The sequence below is a fragment of the Bos grunniens genome, chromosome 29 (assembly GCF_055505025.1).
Source record: "Bos grunniens cultivar Pamir isolate PY7600 chromosome 29, Bosgru_T2T1.0, whole genome shotgun sequence".
Lineage (NCBI taxonomy): Eukaryota > Metazoa > Chordata > Mammalia > Artiodactyla > Bovidae > Bos > Bos grunniens.
In genome coordinates, this window is record NC_141193.1 from 50297675 (window position 1) to 50324975 (window position 27301).

The following is a 27301-nucleotide window of genomic DNA, read 5'->3' on the forward strand; positions in this document are numbered from 1 at the left end:
GCTATATTTTTGTTCAGTCACTAAGACTGAAGTTGTGTCTAAGTTGTGTCTGACTCTGCGACCCCATGGACTTCAGTACAGCAGGCCTCCCTGTCCTTCACCATCTCCCAGAGCTTGCTCAAACTTATATCCATTGAGTCAGTGATATCATCCAACCATCTCACCCCCTTCTCCTCCTGCCCTCAATCTTTCCCAGCATCAGGGTCTTTTCCAATGAGTCAGCTCTTTGCATCAGGTGGTCAAAGTATTGGAGCTTCAGGATCAGTCCTTCCAATGAATATTCAGGGTTGATTTCCTTTAGGATTGACTGGTTTGATCTTGCTGTCCAAGGGACTCTCAAGAGTCAAAAGCATCAATTCCTTGACCTCAGCCTCCTTTACAGTCCAACTTTCACATCCATACATGACTACCAGAAAAACCATAGCCATAGTGTGCATGTGTGTGTGTACACATGTGTGCATACACATGCTTATTAAAATCTTTATGTATATTTCTTCCAACTTAGAGATCATAATGTGCATAACAGCCTTAGAATTTATGAGGGAAACAGTCAGGACCAGAAGTTAGAACGTGGGTTTGATAGCAGGTTTGAGCCTCAGCTGTGCCCTGTCTAGTTAAACAACCCTGGGCAATGTACTTAATCTCTCATGGGCTTTCCTCTGTAAAATGGGACAAGAAAACCTGTTTTGTGGAGTTACTGAAAAAAAAAGAGAAAGACGGAAGTATTGATTAACAGGCCAAACTGGATGCTCGATAAACTAGTACAGAGTAACTCAGTCTCCAGGGACGTTTGTGCAGTGCAGATGCAGGTGAGGAGGGAGACACCAGGGAATTCTGCCCCTTTTTTGGTTTTGAACCATGCAATGAACCTGCATGACAGAATCCCCCAGTTTTTCTCTCTTCCCTGCTGAAAACCACCAGACACCAATCTGCTGTTGGGCATGTTTTCCCAGAGGTTTAATGGGAGAAGTAGGCTGGCATGGCAACTGAGGGAAGGTTCAGAATCACGGAGACCATGCCCAGCTCCCGTATCCCAGACAGGCTAGACCTGCACTGCCCAGTATGGCAGCTAGAGTCACATGCAAGCTAGCTACGAGCCCTGAGACATGGTGCAGTTCAAACTGAGCTGTACTGTAGTTTGAAATATTTGAAATACACACCAGAGATTGAAGACTCAGTACTAAAAGAAAGAATGTAAAATATCTCATTAATATCTTCTATATTAATTACAAGAAATGATAGACTTTGGAGATACTAGGTCCAATACAGTATATTATTAAAGTTATTTCACCTGTTTTTTTCTTACTGTCTTAATGTGGGCTACTCGAAAATGTCAGATTCCATGAGTGGCTCACATGGCACTTTAACTGAACAGTCCTGTACCTGCCCCATGCAAATAAGCACCAGGTTCAGCCCCTGAGAAGTTCCCACATCCAGGCTTAACTCACAATGGCGAGGACTTTAGACCCCTCACAGTCCAGCCCCAGTGGATCTCTCCAGCCTCCTCACACCTCACGTGACCCACAGCTACCAACACACCTGAGCACACACCCCACACACTCCATGGTCACGCCCACGCCGGAGCTCTGTCAGGTGCCCTCCCCCTGCGTAATTCTCATGCTCTTCCCCGTGTACTGGCATCCCCTCGGTGACTCATCCATGGTCACACCCTATGCCCAGCCTTCAGCACTCCCTCCTTGGCACCAGCTCAGCACTCAGTGTATGCCTTTATTGCAGCACTGATCAGTGGCCGCCACCTAAGCAGCTGGGCCTCTGATGCTCCCACAGGACCATGCACTTCCCCTAGGCTGGCGGGATGCCTCTCACATAACAGGTGCTCAGACGAGCATCTCCGGGTTGAACATCAGAGGTGGAAGAGTTAATCCAAGCAGTCATCTTACACACTAACCACGGAGCTACAGCAGAAAACGCTTCAGGAGAGGAGAAAAGTTATAGCAGAAAATGGCCAAGCAGCTAGCTGCCACTTAGAAATGCTCGTCTCATTCTCAACACAAGGCTGGTATCCTCACTCCCATTTTATATGAAGAAACTGAGATTCAGCAAGTATGGTGATTTGCCCACATCAAAGACTAACCAACATGGTCTCAATCTCAGTGTAAATCCCATAATATGTGTGTGTGTGTGTGTGTGTGTGTGTGTGTTCAGTCACTAAGTTATGACTCTTTGTGACCCCACAGACTGCAGCACATGCCAGGCTTTCCTGTCCTTCACCATCTCCCAGAGTTTGCTCAAACTCATGTCCATTGAGTCGGTGATGTCATCCAGCCATCTCACCCTCTTCTCCTCCTGCCCTCAATGGTTCCCAGCATCAGGGTCTTTTCCAGTGAGTCAGCTCTTTCCATCAGGTGGCCAAAGTATTGAACCTTCAGCTTCAGGATCTGTCCTTGCAATCAATATTCAGGGTTGATTTCCTTTAGGAGTGACCGGTTTGATCTCCTTGAAGTCCAAGGGACTCTAAAGAATCTTCTCTAGCACCACAATTCGAAAAGCATCATCACTAAACAGTGAATTAAAGAATGGACTGAGGATTTGAACTTGGACTTAATTCCAAGTCCATGCATCCTCTTTGCATGACCCCACAGTGCCTCTCAGTCACCCCACAATTAAGAACGTCACCTATCACATCCTGAAGACTCACTTCCTGTTGGACTACTGCACTAAATCCCTCTGCATGTATGTATGCTCCGTTGCTAAGTTGTGTCTGACTCTTTGAGACCCCATGGACTGTAGTCTGCTAGTATCCTCTGTCCATGGGATTCTCCAGGCAAGAACACTGGAGTGGGCTGCCATTTCCTTCTCCAGGGGATCTTCCTGACCCAGGGATCGAACCTGGGTCTCCTGCATTGCAGTCGGATACTTTACCACTGAGCCACCTGGGAGGCCCCACTAAATCCCTCTACAAATACACAAACCTATATCCCACTTTGCAGACAAGGGAACTGAGGTTCAGAAAAGAGCCAGGTCAGAGTGCATCTGGGATTCTGCCCCACCTCTGCCTGCTCCAGTCCCACAGCTGCCTCCAGGCAGCCAGGCCATCCGTTAGAAGCACATGGAGTGACGGGGCACAGGGTCAAGGGTCCACACGGGCTCCTGCCTGTCAGCCCCCAAGGGAGGCTGTGCAGAGTGGGCAGGGTGAGCGGGAGCCAGGCCTTCCATGGCCTGCCTCACTTGGCAGTGGGTAAAGCCTGTTCCCGACCTGCCCCAAGTCCTGGACGGTATCCTGCACACCCCCCGCAGGCTGGGCTGCTGTCCTGGGTTTAAAGACACACTGCCTGCTGCTTGGACTCACCATGGGTTAGGCGGCCGGAAAGGCCCCCGGGATGTCCCCAGCCGTTTGAGGGGCGCCTGCTAGGAGCAGCATGTCCGGGTGACCATGTGGAGGGGCTGTGGGCTGCAGCCCTCTTCCCCACACCAGACGGGAGTACAGAAACCAGGATGGGGGGCAGCCCCAGGGAGACCACTCCCGGGGTGATGGCCAGAGACTGCCGTCCACCTCCGTGCTGTCCACCGGTTCAAAGCCCCTGGACCTCCTGTCTCCAGAAAAGGCAGTGAGCGTGAGGTGCTCATGGAGAAAATGCTGCAGGCTTTTCCAAATCAGGAAAGCAAACAAAAGAAGATCCCCTGGAGAACGAAAATGGCAACCCACTCCAGTACTCTTGCCTGGAGAATCCCATGGAGGGAGGAGCCTGGTAGGCTACAGTTCATGGGGTCACAAAGAGTTGGACAGGACTGAGCAACTTCATTTTCACTTTCAAACAGCACAGAAGAGGGGGTGGGCTTCCCTGGTGGCTCGGTGGTAAAGAATCCCTCTGCAATGCAGGAGACGCCAGGTCGATCCCTGGGTCAGGAAGACCCCCTGGAGAAGGAAATGACAGCCCACTCCACTAATTCTTGCCTGGAGAATCCCATGGACCAATGAGCCAAGAGTCAGACACAACTGAGCGACTAACCCACCACCACCAAAAAGGTTGTGTGTGCAGGGGGCGCGGGACCTCACCAGCTCTTCTGGCTGCATCATCCGAACGTGCAGCATCAGGAGGCCGACCTGCTCCGTGCTCCCAGCCACGAACCCAGGGAAGCCGCCCTGAGTGCAGGGAAACGTAAGCGGCTCATCAGGGGAGCCTGCTTCACTTTCAATCCTCAGATTTAGCCACAAGGGGCCAGTGATGATCCCGCTCCTGCCTGCCGGCTAAAAGGGGCAGGGGGCCGGCTGGTCTCCCGGAAAACAGGCTGGGAGTCCTGACACCCGCCTGCACGTGTGGCTGACATGGGTGTCTCCAGAGGGTGCAGACACAAACGCACAAGACAGCCCCCCAGGCTGCAGCGACCCGCTGCCCACGGCCTCGGGCCAGGAGCTCGACGGCCCGCGGGAGGAGCAGACAGATAGACAGACACTGACAGACGCCAACCCGCACCCACGCTTCTCTCATCAAGGCTAGAAAAAGAAGAAAATAGGAAATTGGGTGGGGTAAAATAGGTAATAGCGGGGTCAGCGACTCCTAAATAAAAGTCCAGAACACTAAAAGAACCTTGGGGTGGGTTGCTGAATAACACAGACGTGAAAAGCTAGGGCTCTCAATAAGCGGGATGAGGAGCCTTCCTGCCAAGTGCTTTCTGTGCAGAACCTGTCTCCTGGCGCGGCAACTCTGAATCTTATCTACTACTGCCCATTTTAACAAGAAAGAGGAGTGTACATAGCAACTTCAGGTCTGGGTTTTAACTCCCACCCTGGCACTTGTAGGGTCTGGGCAAGGAGCCTTTAATCTCTTACACCTTCAATGACTGTATCTAAAACAGGGATAAAAATTCCTAGCATTCAAATATTTTTTGAGCATCTATGTCAGGAGACATGGTAGGTAGTTTACAGGAACATGGGAGATGGACAACCCACGAATGAATAGACTATGTGTCAGATGATGCTACATGCTTTAGAGAAAATAAAAATGAGGGAAACAGAGGCCGCAAATTTAGAGAAATCAATCAAGGAAGCTTCCTGAGAAAGTGACACTGGACCAGAGACTCCAGGAGGCGAGAAAGTGACTGAAGCAAGACTGGAGTCACTGGTTGGCTCTGCCTGTGTTGAGAAGAGCAACGCTGGGCTGCTGGCTGTGGGGGGCCAGGGCCGAGGCCAGGAAAGCGGTGCAGATGCCAGTGAATCACTCAGGAGGGACGTGGTGGCTTGGCCCCTGGAGGGGCAGGTGTGCTGAAGAGCAGCTGGGCACTGAGTGCTTTCTGAAGGGAGTGCCAACACAACTCGCCAGCAGACTGGAAATGGAGTGTGAAACAACACAACGACTCAAGGTTCTGTGGCCCAAGCAAGTACAGGAATGGAGGCACCTCACAGGGGCAGGGGAAAGATGGCGGGTAGTCACGAGGCAGGCAAAGTGACGGATGCCCAGCCGCTGATGGATCTCATCACTGAACCGCGACGGCCCACTGCCCTCCTTCAAAGACAAGTCAGAGTTAAATTTACAGTGATCAGCAACTTCAAGCACAGCAATTTGTTTTAACTGCTTGACCTGAAGCAAACTCAACCACAGAAAGGGCAAAGGAGACAACTAAGCAGAAGCAAAGGAATGTGAAAGTCCTGTAAGAGGGTCTGAAACAGTAACTTTTGAAATGGTTAAGATGCCCGGAAAGAAATACAGTTAACAGCAGCACACACCACACAAATTAAAACCAAAGTTTTACGGTTGATATTGGACACGACTTAGCGACTGAACACCAATGCAACCTTATTATGGTCAGCATGCTCTGATATTTCATATTTTGTTTCATTAGGGAAAATGCCACTTCAATCCATAGAAAATGACTTGCAGTCAAAAAAAACACTGAATGGAGACCAGGAAGGGCTGGTAAATGTTTCAATCTCATTCCCAGAAGAAGTCACAGAAACAGCCTGACAGCCTTTTTCACCTTGATGAACAACAGGTCTTATGAGAATGAAATGGAAGAAACACATGTGAAGTTACAGGCTCTTCCAGGTATTGTCATTCCTTAAGTGGCAATTCTTGATTCAAACCTGCAGGTTCCCTGAACCTCATCTGCTATTCAACTAGGTACTCTTAGATACTAGGTACTGAAAGTAAGCACCACTGATTTATCACTTTGGTAATGAGAGCTCAACTCTGTGACAGGTGAAAACTAAGACAAGGTTGCAGGAAAATTCCCAAAGATAATCGTACCAGCCAATTACATGCACTGCACTGCATGTCTATTTTTTTAAGGCAGTGTTTCTCTAACTTTTCCATCTCAAACATGGCAGAGAGGGGTGGAGAATCATTCCTGGAGGCAAAGCCAATGCAAGACTAAAATTGTCATTGTCTCCTCTTTTATTTGAAAATGTCAAGCAATTATATACGATATTAGCCCTTGCTGTTCACTTGGGATGTGCGTGGCACTGTGCTAAGGGGGCTCTCAGTGTCCCAGGCTCTCATCTTACAGGCAAGGAAGGTTTCATTTCTTTTTTTAATTTGGCTGTGCTGGGTTTTAGTTGTGGCACACGGGTTCTTTGATCTTTGATGTGGCATGCAAAATAGTTAGCTGCAGCATGTGAACTTAGCTGTAGCATGTGAACTCTTAGTTGGGACGTGTAGGATCTAATTTCTGGAGAACCTGGGTCATTGGGAACCTGAGCACTGGGAGCTCAGAGTCATATCCACTGGACCACCAGGGATGTCCTGAGAAATGAGGTCTTGAAAGTCAATGTAACTCGCCCAGGACCATGAAGCAAGGAAGTGTGGGACAGATTCAAATGCACCCAGTCTAGCTTCAGAACCCCGCTGTAACCACTAAGCTATTTGAATTCCCCTCCAGCAAACAGCCATATCTGTTTTCAGTTCAGTTCAGTTGCTTAGTCATGTCTGACTCTTTGCAACCCCATGGACCACAGCAGGCCAGACTTCCCTGTCCATCACAAACTCCGGAAGTGTGCTCAAATTCATGTCCATTGAGTCGGTGATGTCATCCAACCATCTCATCCTCTGTCATCCCCTTCTCCTCCCACCTTCAATCTTTCCCAGCATCAGGGTCTTTTCCAAGAAGTCCATTCTTCTCATCAGGTGGCCAAAGTACTGGAGCTTCAGCTTCAGCATCAGCCCTTCCAATGAATATTCTGGACTGATTTCCTTTAGGATGGACTGGTTGGATCTCCTTGCAGTCCAAGGGACTCTCAAGACTCTTCTCCAACACCACAGATCAAGAGCATCAATTTTTCGGCACTCAGCTTTCTTTGTAGTCCAAATCTCACATCCATACATGACCACTGGAAAAACGATAGCTTTGACTGGACTGACCTTTGTCTGCAAGGTGATGTCTCTGCTTTTTAATATGTTGTCTAGTTTGGTCATAGCTTTTCTTCCAAGGAGCAAGCGTCTTTTAATTTCATGGCTGCAGTCACCATCTACAGTGATTTTTGAGCCCCCAAAAATAAAGTCTGTCACTGTTTCCGTTGTTTCCCCATCTATTTGCCATAAAGTGATGGGACCGAATGCCATGATCTTAGTTTTCTGAATGCTGAGTTTTAAGCCAACTTTTCCACTCTCCTCTTTTACTTTCATCAAGAGGCTCTTTAGTTCTTCTTCGTTTTCTGCCATAAGGGTGGTGTCATCTGCATATCTGAGGTTATTGATATTTCTCCCAGTAATCTTGATTCCAGCTTATGCTTCATCCAGCCCAGTATTTCGCATGATGTACTCTGTGTATAAGTTAAATAAGCAGGATGACAATAAACAGCCTTGACATACTCCTTTCCCGATTTGGAACCAGTCTGTTGCATGTCCAGTTCTAAGTGTTGCTTCTTGACCTACATACAGATTTCTCAGGAGGCAGGTTAAGGTGGTCTGGTATTCCAATCTCTTCAAGAATTTTCCACAGTTTGTTGTGATCCACACAGTCAAAGGCTTAGGCATAGTAAACAAAGCAGATGTTTTTTCTGGAACTCTCTTGCTTTTTCTATGATCCAATGGATGTTGGCAATTTGACCTCTGATTCCTCTGCCTTTTCTAAATCCAGCTTGAACATCTGGAAGTTCATGGTTCACATACCCCTGGCTTAGAGGATTTTGAGCATTACTTTACTAGCATGTGAGATGAGTGCAATTGTGTGTGTGTATGTGTGTATGTAGTTTGAACATTCTTTGGCATTGCCTTTCTTTGGGACTGGAATGAAAACTGACCTGTAACAGTACTGTGGCCACTTCTGAGTTTTCCAAATTTGCTGGCATGGATTTGAAGTAAGTCAACCGGAATTCCATCACTGCCACTAGCTTTGTTTGTAGTGATGCTTCCTAAGGCCCACTTGACTTCACATTCCAGGATGTCTGGCTCTAGGTGAGTGATCACACCATCGTGATTATCTGGGTCATGAAGATCTTGTTTGTACAGTTCTGCTGTGTATTCTTGCCACCTCTTCTTAATAGCTTCTGTTAGGTCCATACCATTTCTGTCCTTTATTGTGCCAATCTTTGCATGAAATGTTCCCTTGGTATCTCTAATTTTCTTGAAGAGATCTCTAGTCTTTCCCATTCTATTATTTTCCTCTATTTCTTTGCACTGATCACTGAGGAAGGCTTTCTTATCTCTCCTTGCTATTCTTTGGAACTCTACATTCAGATGGGTATATCTTTCCTTTTCTCCTTTGCTTTTCTCTTCTCTTCATTTCACAGCTATTTGTAAGGCCTCCTCAGTCAATCATTTTGCCTTTTTGCATTTCTTTCTCTTGGGGATGGTCTTGATCCCTGTCTCGTGTACAATGTCACGAACCTCCATCCATAGTTCTTCAGGCACTCTATCAGATCTAATCACTTGAATCTATTTGTCACTTCCACTGTATAATCGTAAGGGATTTGATTTAGGTCATAGCTGAAAGGTCTAGTGGTTTTCCCTACTTTCTTCAATTTCAGTCTGAATTTGGCAATAAGGAGTTCATATTCTGAGCCACAGTCAGCTCCTGGTCTTGTTTTGCTGACTGTGTAGAGCTTCTCCATCTTTAGCTGCAAAGAATATAATTAGTCTGATTTCAGTGATGTCCGTGTGTAGGGTCTTCTCTTGTGTTGTTGGAAGAGGGTGTTTGCTATGACCAGTACGTTCTCTTGGCAGAACTCTGTTAGCCTTTGCCCTGCTTCATTCTGTACTCCAAGGCCAAATTTGCTTGTTACTCCAGGTATCTCTTGACTTCCTACTTTTGCATTCCAGTCCGCTATAATGAAAAGGACATCTTTTTTGCGTGTTAGTTCTAGAAGGTCTTGTAGGTCTTCATAGAACTGTTCAGCTTCAGCTTCTTCAGCATTTACATAGACTTGGATTACTGTAATATTGAATGGTTTGCCTTGGAAATGAACAGAGACCATTCTCTTGTTTTTTGAGATTGCATCCAAGTACTGCATTTTGAACTCTTTTGTTGACTATGAGGGCAACTCCATTTCTTCTAAGGGATTCTTGCCCACAGTAATAGATATAGTAGTCATCTGAGTTAAATTCACCCATTCCAGTCCATCTTAGTTCACTGATTCCTAAAATGTCGATGTTCACTCGTCATCTCCTGTTTGACCACTTCCAATTTACCTTGATTCATGGACCTAACATTCCAGGTTCCTATGCAATATTGCTCTTTACAGCATCAGACTTTACTTCCATCACCAGTCACATCCACAACTGGGTGATGTTGTTGCTTTGGCTCCGTCTCTTCATTCTTTCTGGAGTTATTGCTCCACTCTTCTCCAGTAACTTATTGAGCACCTACCAACCTGGGGAGCTCATCCTTCAATGTCATACCTTTTTGCCTTTTCATACTGTTCATGGGGTTCACAAGACAGGAGTACTGAAGTGGTTTGCCATTCCCTTCTCCAGTGGACCACATTTTGTCAGAACTCTCCATCATGACCTGTCTGTCTTGGGTGGCCCTACAAGGCATGGCTCATGGTTTCATTGAATTAGACAAGGCTGTGGTCCGTGTGATCAGTTTGATTAGTTTTCTGTGATTGTGGTTTTCATTCTTCCTGCCCTCTGATGAATAAGGATAAGAGGCTTATGGAAACTTCCTGATGGGAGAGACTGATGGGGAAACTGGGTCTTCTTCTGATGGGTGGAGCCATGCTCAGTAAATCTTTAATCCAATTTTCTGTTGATGGGCAGGGCTGTGTTCCCTCCCTGTTGTTTGACCTGAGGCCAACTATGGTGGAGAAAATGAAGATAATGACCTCCTTCAAAAGGTCCTGTACATGCACTGCTGCACTCATTGTCCCTGACCCTGCACCAGGCCACTGCCGACCGCACCTCCACCAGAGACTCCTGGACACTCACAGGCAAGTCTGGGTCAGTCTCTTGTGGGGTCACTGCTCCCTTCTCCTGGGTCCTGGTGCACACAAGGTATTGTTTGTGCCCGCCAAGAGTTTGTTTCCCCAGTCCTATGTAAGTTCTGGTGGCTCTATGGTGGGGCTAATGGTGACCTCCTCCAAGAGGGCTTATGTCACAGGCTGTACGACCCAGGTCTGCTGCACACAGAGCCCCTGTGGCAGTCCACTGCTGACCTGTACCTCCACAAGAGACACTCAAACACAGTTCTGGCTCAGTCTCTGTCGAGTCTCTGGGTCCTGGTGCACACAAGGTTTTGTTTGTGCCCTCCAAGAGTCTGTTTCCCCAGTCCTGTGCAATATTCTTTAAATGTTGTTTCCCTCAAACCTTTGGGTAAAACAGGACCCACACTCACCCCAAGGCCCTGCCCACATGATGGGCAGCACCTTGGGCATGTGGAACCCCAAGTCTGCCAGAATGCCTCTGGCTTCCTCACACTCTGTAGCCAGGCGCGGGCTACCAGCCCTTCTCTCCTAGACATGGGACACCGTCCTCATGTTCTCTTAGGCATGAGCTTCATTGACAACCAACGTATCACCAGCACCAGTTGTTTGGGGCATCTTTAAAAGGAAAAATTCATCTCTATGCTAAATCACAGCAAGTTAATTGCAGCACCTGGCTGATGGCAGACATACTGAGAGAGAGTGAGGTATTGACTGAAATACCAGATGCAAAGAACAACTGCAACCACATGCACCCAAGACTGCATGCCTGAGCCGTTCTCTTTTTTTTTTTTTTTTTTTGCCCTTCTCAAACTCAGTCACTGGGGCTGACCCCACAGACGGCAAGCCTCAGAAAGAGATGGGCAAGCTCTCTAGACCACTCGTCTTTTCAACAGACACTCGCTGGGCACCTAAGTGCTGGGGAGTAGCCAATGACACATAGGGTCACTCACTCACCAGTTCCTTCCATCAAGCACTTAGCAGGCACCTACTGCATGCCAGGCCCTGCTCGTCTACACATACAGACAGATGAACTGACCAGTCCATCTCGACAGTCACTGATTCACCTGGATGCATGAGGCACTGTCCTGGCAGTGAAGATGGAATCACGAACAACACAAAGTTCCAGCTCTGATGGAACACACATTCCAGGAAAGGCAGACAGACGAGAGACAAATCAATACACAGCATGTCGAGGAGTGAAGTGCTGTGAAGAAAGACAAAGCAGCAGAAGGTGACAGCAGACGGCACACCGTAACACTAACAGCGTTACAGGGGCCTGTATCTGATTAGACAGCAGAGGCCTCAAGGAGAGGCGGGAGTGAGACTTGAGCAGAACCAGGGCAGGAGGGCCTGAACAGACGGCACCTTTGCAGCACCACAATGTGGGCCCACGGGCGCCTGATGGCCGGTGAGCGAGAGGAGGAGTAGAGAAGGCCAGAAGATCCCACCAAAGCGGACACTACAGGCCCACAGTGAGGTCTCCAAGCCTGTTGTCTGTACTTCACTGCAGGCCCTGACCACTGACAAAGTCCAAATATCCTGCAAAAGGCATCAGTAAACCAGGATGCTGTGTAGATCTACCCAGTGGCAACACTGCCCAGTCCCCCGGGTGGCATCCAGCACCCCTGACGTGGTGACAGAAAGAGCCCACATGCTCTCATGCTCACAGCTTCTCATCTCGGCCAGCTTTATTCACACACAGATAAGAAAGCCTGTCTGAGCCCCTTAGTCAAAATCAGGTGTCCTTTTGCCTACGTCGACACCTTTAAAATAGCCCTTCTTTGCTCCACTCTTTTTCCTTTTTAAAGAGTTCATCACTTTTGTCCACCTCCCCTACCAGAAGAAGTTCAGTAAGCATTTAGAGAATGGTCTAAACCTGTTCCTCTTACTAATGTCACCCAAGGCAGAAGTTTGGGGAGTTTTTGGATGCCTTCCCTTCCCCCAATTCCTTGTATCAAATTATCCCCCAAGACCTATGTTAGGGAAATTAAAATGGAGGAAGTCTTGTTCAGGCTTCAAAGCAGGAGAGCAGGCCTCTGACCTGCCTGGACACTGCCCAGATTCCCTGCCTGCTTGCAAACACAGCAAGTCAGGCAACACTTCAGATAAGAAAGGGAGTGGGTCTTGGAATTTTTGAGTCTCTGGAGGTCTGGCCAGTCCCCCAGGGTCTAACGAAATCCTATGACTCACAAACGGAAATGATCATTGTAAAATGGTTACAGTGTAAAGCCAGAGCTGAGTTTTTGCATGCAAACTGATGATGACATCAGTTTGAAGCCTGTGATTTACAAGCAGGAGCCCACAAAACTGCAATTTGAAATGTCACCCACGGGATGACACACCACCTAGGAACCCTTTCCCAATTGCTGACCCCAGATTGCTGTTAATGAAGGCCTTTCCAGCACTGCTGAAGTCTGGATATAGGTGGGCCCAATTTGGTGATGTTTATGCTGCTATTTCTATTGTTTCTATTTCTTTTCTTTTAAGGGATGCATATTGGAATTAGGTCAAATAATCTTCTACAAAAACTGAAATTGTTTATGTATGTAACGAGTGGTTTCTTTTGTTAATGAATCCTTTGAACCTAAAAGGAAAGTAAAACTTTTGGCAAAACAGACCTACTAATCCCTTTTCCTAAACATCTCTCAACACATTCTCCTGCTCCATCCCCACTACCAGTAGGTCAGGCCCTTGTCTGGTTCATGCAGATTTTTGCAACAGCCTAACCTGTGTTTCCCTGACTTGCCTTGCTACTTTCTCAAGCCCTAAGTAGTACAAACATTACTAAATTTCTCTAAAATCACTGCCCATGGATGGGTGTGGACCCCCTCCACACACTTTCCCCTTCTGAGCAAAACATATGCAGTAGTAGTTGTGAAGAATCACTACAGAAGCAAATGCAGGAGATGTACACATTTAAGGTATGGATGACTCATTCCCTGGTGGCTCAGACAGTCAAGACTCTGCCTGCAAGGCACATCACCCAGTTTGATCCCTTGGTCGGGAAGATGTCCTGGAGAAGGGAATGGCTATCCACTCTAGTATTCTTGCCTAGAGAATTCCATGGACAGAGGAGCCTGGCAGGCAACAGGGCATGGAATTGCAAAAAGTCGGACATGGCTGAGCAACCAACTAACACTTTCACTTTTTCACACGGATGACTCGTTTAAGTCGCATGCATGTGTTAAAGTCTATGGCATCACCGACTCAATGGGCATGAGTTTGAGTAAACTCCAGGAGTTGGTGATGGACAGGGAGGCCTGGCGTGCTGCAGTCCATGGGGTCACAAAGAGTTGGACATGACTGAGCAACTTAACCGAACTGAACTGTTGGAAACTGATAAGCCAAAACACATTCCTGGTGTAAACGGGCACCACTTCACATTTTAAGGTAAACAATCAACCAACTAACAATGAGAAAGCCAAGCTATCAGTGATTGATAATTAAACATCTAGATTTCTACCAATTAAAAAATGTCACAAATTCAAGATGCTGGCAATAGTACACTCTTATTACAGTGTTGTTTGCAAAAATCTATGGGAAATTCTACAGCTTGTGTAAGTTCATGCTCTATGGGAACCTGAAACGCATGACTGCTCACATGGTGAGGAACTAGACTCCAAGTGAAGGACGAGACAGACTCATCCAGAAACTCCAGCAGGCAGGACAGTCATCCCTCAGGACCTGCAGGGGGTTGGTTCCAGAACCCCCGTCTTCAAAGTGCACCCAAGTCCCTGGTATAAAATGGCATAGTATTTGCATGTACACTATGGCACAGCCTCCCATATACTTTAAATCATCTTAGATTCCTTGTAATACCTAACATAATGTAAATGATATGTAATTAGTTGTTGTATGTGACAAATTCAACTTTTGCTTTTTCGAACTTTCTGGAATTTTTTTTTTTCTCAAATATTTTTGATCCAAGGCTGATTAGAGTTACCAGTGGAGAACCTAAGGACATGGAGGTCAGACTGCAACTTAACACCAATCACATTTCAGGTAGCTTTTAATGACATCCTTGTGATCACAAGTAGATAGCCTGCAGTCATACCTTCAACTTGGAAGTCTGTGGAATTCTGAGACCCACACCCTTAGGAACCGCTGAAAGAAACTGCATGTCTGAATCAGATCACTGCCATTCAGGAGAAGCCTTTTAAGTAAAGACCCAGACTATAGAACCCCTACTGTAAAATCAAGCCTCCAGGATCTCCCTTGTGTAAAGCCCCATGGGGACATTCTGTAGAATGACCTAACCCTTGCCCACCTTTCAGCCCCCAGCCCAGTCCATGCCTCTAACCACCGTGGATATTCATCCTCCTTGAGCCCTCTGGGCATGCCACCCCCTTGCTGACCTCCCAGGCCTCCACTCATGCAGTTATCTGAAATACCCTCATACACCTCTTTTCTCCCAGCCACCCTTCCAGTTGGCAAATTCCTCCTTCAAGACCCAGCTCAAGGGTCACACACTCCTGAAAGCATTTCATGACTCCCCAATCCCTGAGGTGAGTGGGGGGCTCATCTCTGTGCTCCCATGACATCTGGGGACAAACTGCACCCCAGCGATCACCACGCTGCACTAAGAGCCCTCGTCTGCTATTCCCATCATGTTATAATCTTTGCTTGCAGCTCATCACAGTATTCATCCAACTGGTACTAGAAAAAATTCCAAACTCAGGGTCACAGAAAAGTTGTCCTAATTTGAGGCCAAAGTGCACCACAAATAAAGCTGGAATTTCAGTAATTCCCATTACCTTGATTGAAAGGCTCAAGGAGAATGGAGAGTGTCAATGGACTCAGGCAGAACCCACTTTTCAGGTGGCTACACACACACACACACACACACACACACACAAGCAAAGTTCAAAGGTGAAAGGGAAGAAAGCAAGGAGGCATCATAATAGGAGAAATGTGTATAAAAAGAAAAGCTGTGCACTGGTATTTTGTCTGTCTCTTTTTTTCCCTTGTAGAAAGTCAGTCTTTTCTTCTACTGGCCTGGAACCAAGTTTCATTCATGATTTCCTGAGCTAAAACATTGTGCACATTTTTATGTGAAAATATTTGGGGGAGGAGCACTTGGAGAATAGCACCATATTAGGTTTTAGAATTTTTGTTAACTACATATTGATTATTTACTTATCAAGGCTTCAAATGAAATAGTGGTCCACCTCTGTGTTCTAAGCGTTGATAGGGCTGATATGCTGGGGTTTGAGGAACAAAGCACTCACCGTCTCCCAGAACTCTGTATCCACCCTAAGTGTACCTTAGCCAGCCAGCAGGTATTTTATTGCACTAAGAAAAGCAGAGTCACTTCGATCTGCTCAGGAAGTCAAAAGTGAAAGGGCAAAGCATCTCACGAGCTACTTTAATGCAACGCGAACAATGCTGTGGCCTCTCCAGCCAGGCCCAGGGCCCAGACTTCGCAGTCCCCTCCACGGGCCCCGCTAGGTGCCTGGGCTCCATCCCAGTGTGGGATGAGGTCACTGAAGCTTTGAGAAAGAAGTGAATGATGAGACAAGCATTGCTAAAGATCCCCTGGCTCCAACATGGTGAGCAAAATGGTAGAAAAGTAGAAGCAGGGCAACCAGTTCAAGGGCCTTTGCAGTGACCCAGGCAAACAACGACGTCACCAACCTGGGAAACACACGAAGAAAGGTAGCAGATGAATTCAAGACCTGCTTCGGAAGCACCACTCGGACTCGGCAATTTGGAGGAAGAGAAAAGTAAGGGATAACAGATGACTCCCCAGTTCCTGGACTGAGAAAGTGAGCTAACAGTTGTGCTCTTTAATGAGATGGGGGGAAGGGAAGGCTGGAAAGGGGCTGTGGCAGAAGGGGACCAAGAGTTAAAATTGGGACCACTTAAGCTGGAGGGGCCCATGAGACAGCCGAGTTCACTAACTCCTATCAAAGGTATACGCAGAGGAGAGAACAAGATGGTGAGGAGTAGGTGACGTGGAGTACATCTCTCTCCATGGATGCATCAGGAACACACCTTATGACACAGAAGTGCGTGCAGAACACCAGCTGAGAGTGGACAGGAGGACCTGACCAGCGGAAAGAATATGTAGACCCACGCAAAACTCAGTAGGACAAAGGAACCAGGGGAAAAACAGGAGTGTTAGTAGGACTGGACCTGCCCTTGGCAGGTGGAGGAACTGAAGCAGGGGTCAATCCCCACATCGGGGCAACTGTCTGAGTCAGAGGAGAAACATTTAAGGCTGAGAGTGAAACAGCTGACCCGTGGCAGCCCTAAGTGGAATGAGAATCAGACAGTCCTTGCCACAGGCATGCACACCCTGGACAAGGAGGCAGGTCCCCTAGAAGGCGCAGCAGCTGGGAGCTGGAGTTTAGGGATCGTGCAGCAATCCCAGGGAGAGGGCTGCTGTTGACTGCAGACAGACAGATCAGGGCATGTGAGGGAGGAAATCGTGGTGGGAAATGCAGGTGGAGGAAAGCCAGGCACCATGGAAGCAAGGTGGTACTGCTGAGTACGCATAGGGACTGGAGCCATCACCATGGCCTCTCTCCCCACACACCAGCATCTGTAGGAGAACAATAGAGAGGCTGGCCCATCAAACGCCTGATACACTGAACTACAGGGTAGGATCCCTCTCAGGGTGCCCCTTTAAATGACTGATGCACTGATCCTCAGAGTAGGACCCCAGGCAGGGGGCCCCTCTATGTGTCTGATGCACTAAACAACAGAAAAGGACCCCAGTCAAGGAAGCCCTCTAAGTGCTTGAATGGCTGGAGCTATGGATAAAGAGATATAAGAGGCTGGAAAAAAGACTCTGATAGGGCCATAACTCCTACAGCAGAGGCAATCCGTGTCCCTGCACACTTGATGCCACCAGAGTCCCCACAAGCCAAGCAGCTGCACCACCTTCATGCTCAACCCTCACTGGGGCAGAGCTGCCAGAGGCAAAAGAAGTCTTTCGTATATGCGTGCAGGGTCACATCAGTCATGTCCAACGCTTTGCAGCCCTGTGGACTGTGGCCTGCCAGGCTTCTCTGTCAGGGGGTTCTCCAGGCAAGAACACTGGAGCGTACTGTCCAATACTGGTCACCATACCCTTCTAGAGCAATGTATTACCTGCTGCCCTAGCCGCCAACCCCCCTGAGTACCTGGTGCTGCCACAACCCCTCTCTGTGTCTATGGAATACATAAAAGCCATTGAGAGCTCCCACAAAAGAAAACGCACTAGTTCTGATAGCTGTGGACACTGGAGGCAAGAACACACAGGAGTAGGGCCAGATTAGACTCTGAGCTGCCCACACAGCAGGTCCAGAGATCAGCAGAGTGCTGGAGGGCATCATAGGGAGGTGAGGTGGGCTGTGACTCCCAGCGAGGGAAAGAACTCTGACAGCAGTGACTCAAGAAAAACACTTATTATTCTTATGTTTTGACTTGTTCTATAGATTATTTTGGATTTTTTTCCTTTTTTTTCCCTCCTCTGCTGTAGTTGTCAATTTTATTGGCACTATGAAATCTAATTAAGCTTTTGAGCTTTTTTTTCCTAAGTCACATTTTTTATCTTTGGTATAAACCTCTGCCTTTACATTGGGCTTTTGTGGTTCTGTGGAGTTATCCTTTTTTTTTTTTTCAATATTCTTCCTTTTTTCCCACTTTTGTTAATTTTTAATTTTTTAAACCTATTTTATTTTTTCTACATTTATTCCTTTGTTTGCTTTTCCTAATGTTCTTTACCCCTTGGAGTTAATCTTTAATGTATATAAATCTTATTTATCTACCTCTGTTTAACTTTGCATATCTATTCTTTTTTTCTTTTCTTTCTTTCCATTCCTCTCAACAAATTTGTTAGTTTTGTTTTTATCACTTTATTTCCCACATGGCACCTTGCTTCAGTTTTGTTTTCCAGTTTGTGCTTTAGTTAGTTTTGTTCTTAACTCATAAATATAATTTTTTATTTTATTTGTTCACCAGGTCAATCTATTGTACTTTATTTTTGATAGACTGTTTTGATTTGTTGATGGGTGTCTATGTATATGTGTACATTCCATTATTTTAATTATTGTTCCCTGATTTTGTAACTGCCATTTCCCCAGGGTTCATCTTTGGTTTCTTGTTTTAGGGTATTTGTTTTAATCTCACTTAATGCCATAACAAACCACTTGTAGAATCTTTGTTCCTGACCAGAGATCAAGCCCTGAGCCTTTGAGTGGGAGCACTGACTCCAAGATCCTAGATTACCAGAGAGCTAACCCTAGGTGGTATCAAATACTGAGAACTCACACAAAGGAAACCACTTGCATACGAGACCTGGCATCACCCACCCACCAGTAGCACCCTGTGCAGGACGCCTCATCTAAACAACAAACAAAACAAAAATACAAACCCAGTCATCAGCAGAAAAGTACCACCTCACTCAGCCTTGCCCATCAGAGGAAAAACAAACAAACAAAAAACTCAGCACAAATCTCACCTCAGACAAAGCTTACACAAATCACTGGACCAACCTTAGGAGGGCAGAAACCAAACAGAAGGAAGAATTCAACCCTGAAGCCTGGGAAAAGGAGACCGCAAATGCAGTAAGTTAAAAAAAGAAAGAATAAACAATGAAAAGGCAAAGAAGTGCTACACAATGAAGGAACACACTAGAAAAATAGCCGTCCAAATAAATGAGGAGGAAGTAGGCGAACTACCTGAAAAAGAATTCAGAATAATGACAATAAAGATGATCGAAAACCCGGAAAATAAAATGGAGAAAGTACAACAATCAATTAACAAAGACATAAAAGAATTAAAGAAGAAACATACAGAGACAAACGCCACAATTACTGAAATTAAAAATACTCTAGAAGGACTCCATGGCGGGATATCTGAAGCAGAAGAACGAATCAGTGAGCTGGAAGATAAAATGGTGGAAATAACTTCTGAAGAGCAGACTAAAGTAAAAAGAATGAAAAGAACTAAGGACAGTCTCTCAGACCCCTGAAACAGTATCAAATGAACCAACATTCAAATTATAGGGGTCCCAGAAGAAGAAGAGAAAAAGAAAGGGTATGAGAAAATTTTTGAAGAGATTACAGTTGAAAATTTCCCCAAGATGGAAAAGGAAATAGTCAATCAAGTCCAAGAGGCGCAGAGTCCCATACAGGATAAGCCCAAGGAGAAACATGATCAAGATACATGCTAATCAAACTAACAGACTAAACACAAAGAAAGAATATTAAAAGCAACAAGGGAGAAGCAACAAGTAACATACAAGGGACACCCTATATGCTTAACAGCTGATCTTTCAGCAGAAACTGTGCAGGCCAGAAATATTTAAAGTACTGAAAGGGAAAAGTCTACAACCAAGATTACTGTACCTGGTAAGGATCTCATTAGAAATTAATGAAGAAATAAAAAGCTTCTCAGACAAGCAAGTTAGCAGAATTCAGTACTACCAAACCAGGTTTACAACAAATGTTAAAGGGACTTATATAGTCAATAAATACAACAGAAGAAAAAAGATCTACAAAATCAATCCCAAACAATTAAGAAAATGGCAAGAGAAAAAAAAAAAAATATATATATATATATCAATAATTACTTTAAATGTAAATGGATTAAATGCTCCAACCAAAAGACACAGACTGGCTGAAGGGATACAAAAACAAGACCCATATATATGCTGTCTACAAGAAATCCACTTCAGACCTCAAGACACATATAGACTGTAAGTGAGAGGATGGAAAAATATATTCCATGCAAATAGGAAGTAAAAGAAAGCTTGAGTAGCAATCCTCATATCAGAAAAAATAGAGCTTAAAATAAAGAATATTACAAAAAATAAGGAAGGACACTCATAATGATCAAGGGATAAATCCAAGAGGAAGACATAACAATTGTAAATATCTATGCACCCAAAAAAGGAGCACCTCAGTACATAAGTCAAACACTAACAGACATAAAAGGAGAAATTGACAGTAACACAAAAAAAGTAGGAGACTTTAGTAGGAGACACCATGAGACCCCGCTCACACCAATGGACAGACCATTGAAACGGAAAATTAATACGGAAACACAAGTCTTAAATGATACATTAGATGAGGTGGGTCTCACTGATATCTTTAGGACTTTCCATCAAAATGCAGAATACACCTTCTTCTCAAGTGCACATGGATAGACCACATCTTGGATCACAAATCAAACCTCAGTGAATTGAAGAAAACTGAAATTGTATCAGGCATCTTCTCCAACCACAATGCTATGAGACTAGATGTAAACTACAAGAAAAAACCTGTAAGATACAGAAACACATGGCGATTAAACAACACGTTCCTAAATAACTAACAGGTTACTGAAGAAATCAAAAGGGAAATTAAAAAATTTCTAGAAACAAATGACAATGAAAACATGACAACTCAAAAACTATGGGATGCAGCAAAAGCAGTTCAAAGAGGGAAGTTTATAGCAAATCAATCCTACCTCAAGAAACAAGAAAAACATCAAATAGACAACCTAACTTTACACCTAAAACAACTGGAAAAAGAACAAAAAAAAAAAACCCAAAATTAGTAGAAGGAAAGAAATCATAAAGATCCAAGCAGAAATTAATTAAAAAGAAATGAAAGAAATACTAAAGATTAATAAATAAACAAAATTGACAAGCCTTTAGCCAGACTCATCAAGAAAAAAAGAAGAATCAATTCAACAAAATTAGAAATGAAAAGGAGAAGTTACAACAGACAATGCCAAAATAAAAAGGATTATAATAGACTATTATGAATGACTATATGGCAATAAATAGATAACCTGGAAGAAAAGGACAGATTCTTAGAAAAGTTCAATCTTCTAAGACTGAACCAGGAAGAAATAGAAATCATGAACAACCCAATTACAAGCACTGAAATTGAAGCTGTGATCAAAAATCTCCCCGAAAACAAAAGCCCACGACCAAATGGCTTCACAGGAGAATTCTATCAAACATTTAGAGAAGAGCTAATGCCTATCCTTCTAAAACTCTTTAAAAAATTGCAGAGGAAGAACACTTCCAAATTCATTCTACAAGGCCACCATCAGCCTGACACCAAAATGAGACAGAGACAACACAAAAAAAGAAAACTACGGGCCAATATCACTGATAAACATAGATGCAAAAATCCTCAACAAAATTTTAGCAAACAGAATTCAGCAACACATCAAAAAGCTGATACACCATGATCAAGTTGGGTTTATTCCAGGGATGCAAGGATTCTTCAATATATGGAAATCAATCAATGTGATATACCATATTAACAAATTGAAAGATAAAAACCATATGATCATCTCAATAGATGCAGAAAAAGCCTTTGACAAAATTCAGCACCCATTTATGATTAAAACTCTTCAAAAAATGGGCATAGAAGGAACCTACCTCAACATAGTAAAGGTCATATTTAATAAGCCTACAGCAAACATTATTCTCAATGGTGAAAAACTGAAAGCATTACCCCTAAGATCAGGAACAAGACAAGGGTGTCCACTTTCACCACTGTGATTCAACATAGTTCTGGAATTCCTAGCTAAAGCAATCAGAGAAGAAAAAGAAATAAAAGGAATCCAGATCAGAAAAGAAGTAAAGCTCTCACTGTTTGCAGATCACATATACTGTACACAGAAAACCCTAAAGATACTATCAAAAAATTAGTAGAACTAATCAGTAAATTTAGTAAAGTTGAAGGATACAAAATCAATACACGGAAATAACTTCCATTTCTGTATATAACAATGAAAAATCAGTAAGAGAAATTAAGGAATCAATCCCATTCACCACTGCAACAAAAAAAATTAAATATATAGGAACAAACTTACCTAAGGAGACAAAAGAACTGTACCCAGAAAATTATAAGACACTAATGAAAGAAATCAAAGATGACATAAACAAATGGAGAGATATTCCATGTTCCTGGGTAGAAAGAAACAATATTTTGAAAATGATTATACTACCAGACACAATCTACAGATTCAGTGCGATCCCTATGAAATTACCAAGGGCATTTTTCACAGAACTAGAACAAAAAATTTTACAATTCATATGGAAACACAAAAGACCCCAAATAGCCAAAGCCATCTTGAGAAAGAAGAATGGAGCTGGAGAAATCAACCTTCCTGACTTCAGATTATAGTACAAAGCTATAGTCATCAAGACAGTATGGTACTGGCACAAAAAGAGAAACACAGACCAATGAATAAGATAGAAAGCCCAGAAATAACCCCATGCACCTATGGGCACCTTATGTTTGATAAAGGAGGCAAGAATATACAATGGGGCAAAGACAGCCTATTCAATAAATGGTGCTGGGAAAACTGGACAGCCGCATGTAAAAGAATGAAATTAGAACACTTCATAACATCATACACAAAGATAAACTCAAAATGGATTAAAGACCTAAATGTAAGACCAGAAACTAAAACTCTTAGAGGAAAACATAGGCAGGGCACTCAATGACATAAATCAAAGCAAGATCCTCTATGACCCACATCCTAGAGTAGCAGAAATAAAAATAAAAGTAAACAAGTGGGACCTGATTAAACTTAAAAGCTTTTGCACAGCAAAGGACACTATAGGCAAGGCGAAAAGACAACTTTCAGAATGGGAGAAAATAATAGCAAATGAAACAACTGACAAAGGATTAATCTCCAAAATATGCAAGCAGTTCATACGCCTCCATACCAGAAAAACAATCAATCAAAAAATGGGTAAAAGACCTAAACAGACATTTCTCCAAAGATGACATACAGATGGCTAACAGATACATGAAAAGATGCTCAATATCACTCATTATTAGAAAAATGCAAATCAAAACTACAATGAGATATCACCTCATACCACACAACAAACGTACATCTAGTCAAAGCTATGGTTTTTCCAGTGGTCATGTATGGATATGAGAGCCGGACTATAAAGAAAGCTGAGCACCAAAGAAATGATGCTTTTGAACTGTGGTGTTGGAAGAAGACTCTTGAGAGTCCCTTGGACTGCAAGGCAATCAAACCAGTCAATCGTAAAGGAAATCAGACCTGCCTATTCACTGGAAGGACTGATGTTGAAGCTGAAACTCCAATACTTTGGCCATCTGATGCGTAGAACTAACTCATTTGAAAAGACCCTGATGCTGGGAAAGATTGAAGGCAGGAGAAGGGGACGACAGAGGATAAGATGGTTGGATGGCATCACCAACACAATGGACATGAGTTTGAGTAAACTCCAGGGGTTGGTGATGGACAGGGAGGCCTGGTGTGCTGCAGTCCGTGGGGTTGCAAAGAGTCAGACACGACTGAGTGACTGAACTGAACTGATCACCTCACACCGGTCAGAGTGACCATCAGCAAAAAGTGTGCTGCTGCTGCTGCTGCTAAGTCGCATCAGTCGTGTCCAACTCTGTGCAACCCCATAGATGGCAGCCCACCAGGTTCCTCTGTCCCTGGGATTCTCCAGGCAAGAACACTGGAGTGGGTTTGCATGAAAGTGAAAGTGAAGTCTCAGTCGTGTCCGACTCTTAACGACCCCATGGACTACAGCTTACCAGGCTCCTCCGTCCACGGGATTTTCCAGGTAAGAGTACTGGAATGGGTCGCCAGTGCCTTCTCCTCAAAAAGTCTACAAACAATAAATGCTGGAGAGGGTGTGGCGGAAAGGGAACATTCCTGCATTGTTGGTGGGAATGTAAATTAATATAGCCACTATGGAAGACAGTATGGAAATTCCTTAAAAATCTAGGAGCAAAACCACCATATGACCCAGCAATCCCAATCCTAGGCATATACCCTGAGGAAACCAAAATTGAAAAAGACACATGTATCCCATTGTTCACTGCAGCACTGTTTATAATAGCTAGAGCATGGAAGCAACCTAGATGTCCACTGACAGATGAATGCAGAAAGAGGCTGTGGTACACATACACGATAGAGTATTACTCAGCCATGAAAAGGAATGCATTTGAGTCCATTCTGGTGAGGTGGATGAACCTAAAACCTATTATACAGAGTGAAGTGAGCCAGAAAGAAAAGAAAGAAATATCATATTATAACACATATATACGGAATCTAGAAAAATGGTACTGAAGAATTTATCTGCAGGGCAGGAAAGGAGAAACAGACATAGAGAATAGATTTATGCACATGGGGAGAGGGTGAGATACATGGAAAGAGTAACATGGAAACTTCCATTACCATATGTAAAATAGATAGCCAATGGGAATTTGCTGTGTGTGTCAGGGAACTCAAACAAGGGCTCTGTATCAACCTAGAGGGGTGGGATGGGGAGGGATTGGGAGTTTCAAAAGGGAGGGGATATATGTATACCTACGGTTGAGGTTTGACCGAAAACAGCAAAATTCTGTAAAGCCATTATCCTTCAATTAAAAAATAAATAATTTTTTTTAAAAAGATACAAAAAGAGTGTGAAGCACAGAGGATGCAGTAATGGAAGCCTGGGGCAGACTTCACAAACGATCACCCGCGCCCTCCTCTCAGGGCGCTCACATGTCCACCTCTGTGCCAGCTCAAGGTGGGGTGCACCTCACGGGGAGCTCATGTGGCCAAACAGCCAGGACACGTGCAAGCTGCTTCTAAGATGACCTTCAGTAAAGCAGACGGCAGCTTTGTGGCTAAGAAAACAGTCCTGTTAACGATAAAATGGGCTTTGCATCACAGCACAATGTTAAGTAGAGCGTGTGTGTGTGTGTGTGCGCGTGCTAAGTCACTTCAGTCCTGTCCAACTCTTTGTGACCCCATGGACTGTAGCCCACCAGGCTCCTCTGTCCGTGGGATTCTCCAAGCAAGAATACTGGAGTGGGTTGCCATGCCCTCTTCCAGGGGATTTTCCTGACACAGGGATCAAACCCAGGTCTCCCACATTGCAGGCAAATTCTTTACCATCTGAGCCTCCAGGGAAGCCCGAAGTGAAGTATACAGCCTGGTATTTTTTTCAGTTACAGTCATCGTAACAGGTGTGCTGATTTCCTGACACTGACATTTTCAAGGCGTCTAGGCAGAAGGGTCTCAGCATCTCGCTCACCCTGTGTCCTGACAGTTACATCACTGGGGATACTGCCCTGTTTGGGGGATTCCAAATAGAACCTGCCCAGGGAAACATCAATCGAAGGTGGTACAGCTGCAGAAGAAGGTCTCACAAGAAAAAGCCCAGAGTAGATGGCCTGTTTTAGGGAAACAATGACTCTGTATTTGGCCTGTTTTAGGGAAACAGTGACTCTGAATTCACATCCTGCTCTGGAGTTAATATGCCTTCTTCGGGACCAGCACCTGGTTTCCTATCAGGATAGATCTATTTTTCCAGTTTTGCCACCAAAGGACAAATCAAAAGGCCATTCGACATTCTGTTTTCCAATTAAAAGTTGAGCCATTTCTTAAAAAAAAAAAAAAACACATTTAACTAAATAATCACACACGGCAATAAAGCACTGTGCTCTGCCTCCTTGATGCAGGCCACATTTGCAGTTATTTAGAGGGGAGGCAGGAAGATCATTAGAGACAGCCAGATTAGGCTGCCCCAATCCCTGTTAGCGTCTTCCTGTGCTCCCAGAGTAAGACAGCACAGTATTCATGTAAACTAACTCAATTTCCTGCATTTAAATAAGCCTGAACAAAAAATAAAACTCATGAGACTGACTGGAAGCTCTCAGGAAGAAGAGATCTACTTTTTTTAAGAAAGTGGCCTGGCTGGGGGTAGAGTTAACACCAGGATCAGACCAGGCTACGGGTAGAGGCAACACCAGCATCAGACAGCATCTCTGGTCAATAGGTCAAGGCTCCCTCCCGAGAGGACACTGACATGGGTGGAAAGGGCCCCCTGGCTTTGTGACAGAAGCGGCTTCCAAGAAGAACTAGCAAGATGGTGCCAGGGAGAGAAAAACCAGACGCTGTTCACACTGGCAATGGCCCTCACATGGAATATCTAGTACTCTGAGTTTCCAGGAATGGGAAGTTACCATTTGCCCCTGCCTATTTCCTAGGATTGGTGGGAGAAGGAACTCTGGTGGTGTGCACAGAAGCACTTTCTGAAAGGGGAAGAACTCATCAAATGTAGCAGACAACTGCTGGTTACTGTCAGGTAGGAAAGGCTGGAATGAGTCCTCTTAAGAGGATTGTGACCAACAAAACAGATAAAATAAATAAGGAACATCTTTGGGATATTCAGCAGATTCAGTAAAAGCAGGTAAGAAAAGGAATCTACTGACAATAATTTATAGCAAAAAAAAAAAAAAAGGTTAGGAGCAGGGAGGTGAGCTCAGATGCAACTCTGTTGATTAAGGCAGTCTGGAGGATCATATGGATGAATAGATGGATGGGTGGGTGGGTAGAGGAGGGGTCTGCCATCCAGCAGACAAGAGGGCAACAGACACAGCATGACCAAACCCCACCTCGTGCAATCCCATTCAACACCACCCACAGCAAGGCAGAGTGGGGTGGGGAGCCAGCTTCCAAGGTCACTGGTTCCCTGACCTGCCCATCACCTCCCTTCCCCTCAAGCTTCTGAATCACAGCTCAATGTGGAACCAAAGTGCCCATGAAAAATAAAAACTAGATATGAAAGCTTTGCTTCACTTCCCCAACAGCCAAAACACAAAAAGCAACTAGAGATTAAAAATCTCTGATGAATGCTCAAAGAATAAAATCGATTTACAGCACAGGCCCTGTATCGGTGGAATGGTGGAGGTACGTAGGAATCCACACATGAGGTGACCGCTGCTCATCCAATCAGCGTTCATGGAGGCATCTTCTACGTCTGAGGCACAGTTCAGATACATCTTACGGAAGCGACTGGGGGAAACATGCCAACAGGTAACTATAATCCAGTATGGAAGTGCTACAGTGGGGTGAGGGTCACAGAAAGCAGCCCCCACATCCCACACGGCTGTGGGAGGACAGAGAGGAGGGGCAGATAGTGCCCCCCGGGATACAGGTCAGTAAGAATGCAGTACAGTGGGGGTTCAAAGGCAGGAGAAACCACACCAGCCAGAGGCGAAAGCC

The 27301-nt window shown here is 44.9% G+C and overlaps 1 protein-coding gene across 30 annotated transcripts in view; it reads right to left on the minus strand.

Annotated features, from left to right (window-relative positions):
- The window catches only part of SMCO4 (single-pass membrane protein with coiled-coil domains 4), a 75511-nt gene that overhangs the window by 5775 nt on the left and 42435 nt on the right, over positions 1-27301 (minus strand). For 19 of the 30 annotated variants that reach the window (XM_086383252.1, XM_086383266.1, XM_086383260.1 and 16 more), the window contains one exon: positions 497-27091. The exons of 10 other annotated variants lie outside the window; for them this stretch is intronic. In XM_086383252.1, the coding sequence (XP_086239378.1) occupies positions 26905-27091 (187 nt within the window). In that variant the 3' untranslated portion in view covers positions 497-26904. Of the gene's footprint in view, positions 1-496; positions 27092-27301 lie in introns of those variants that run through there. One more of the 30 variants, XM_086383275.1, reaches the window with a different exon arrangement.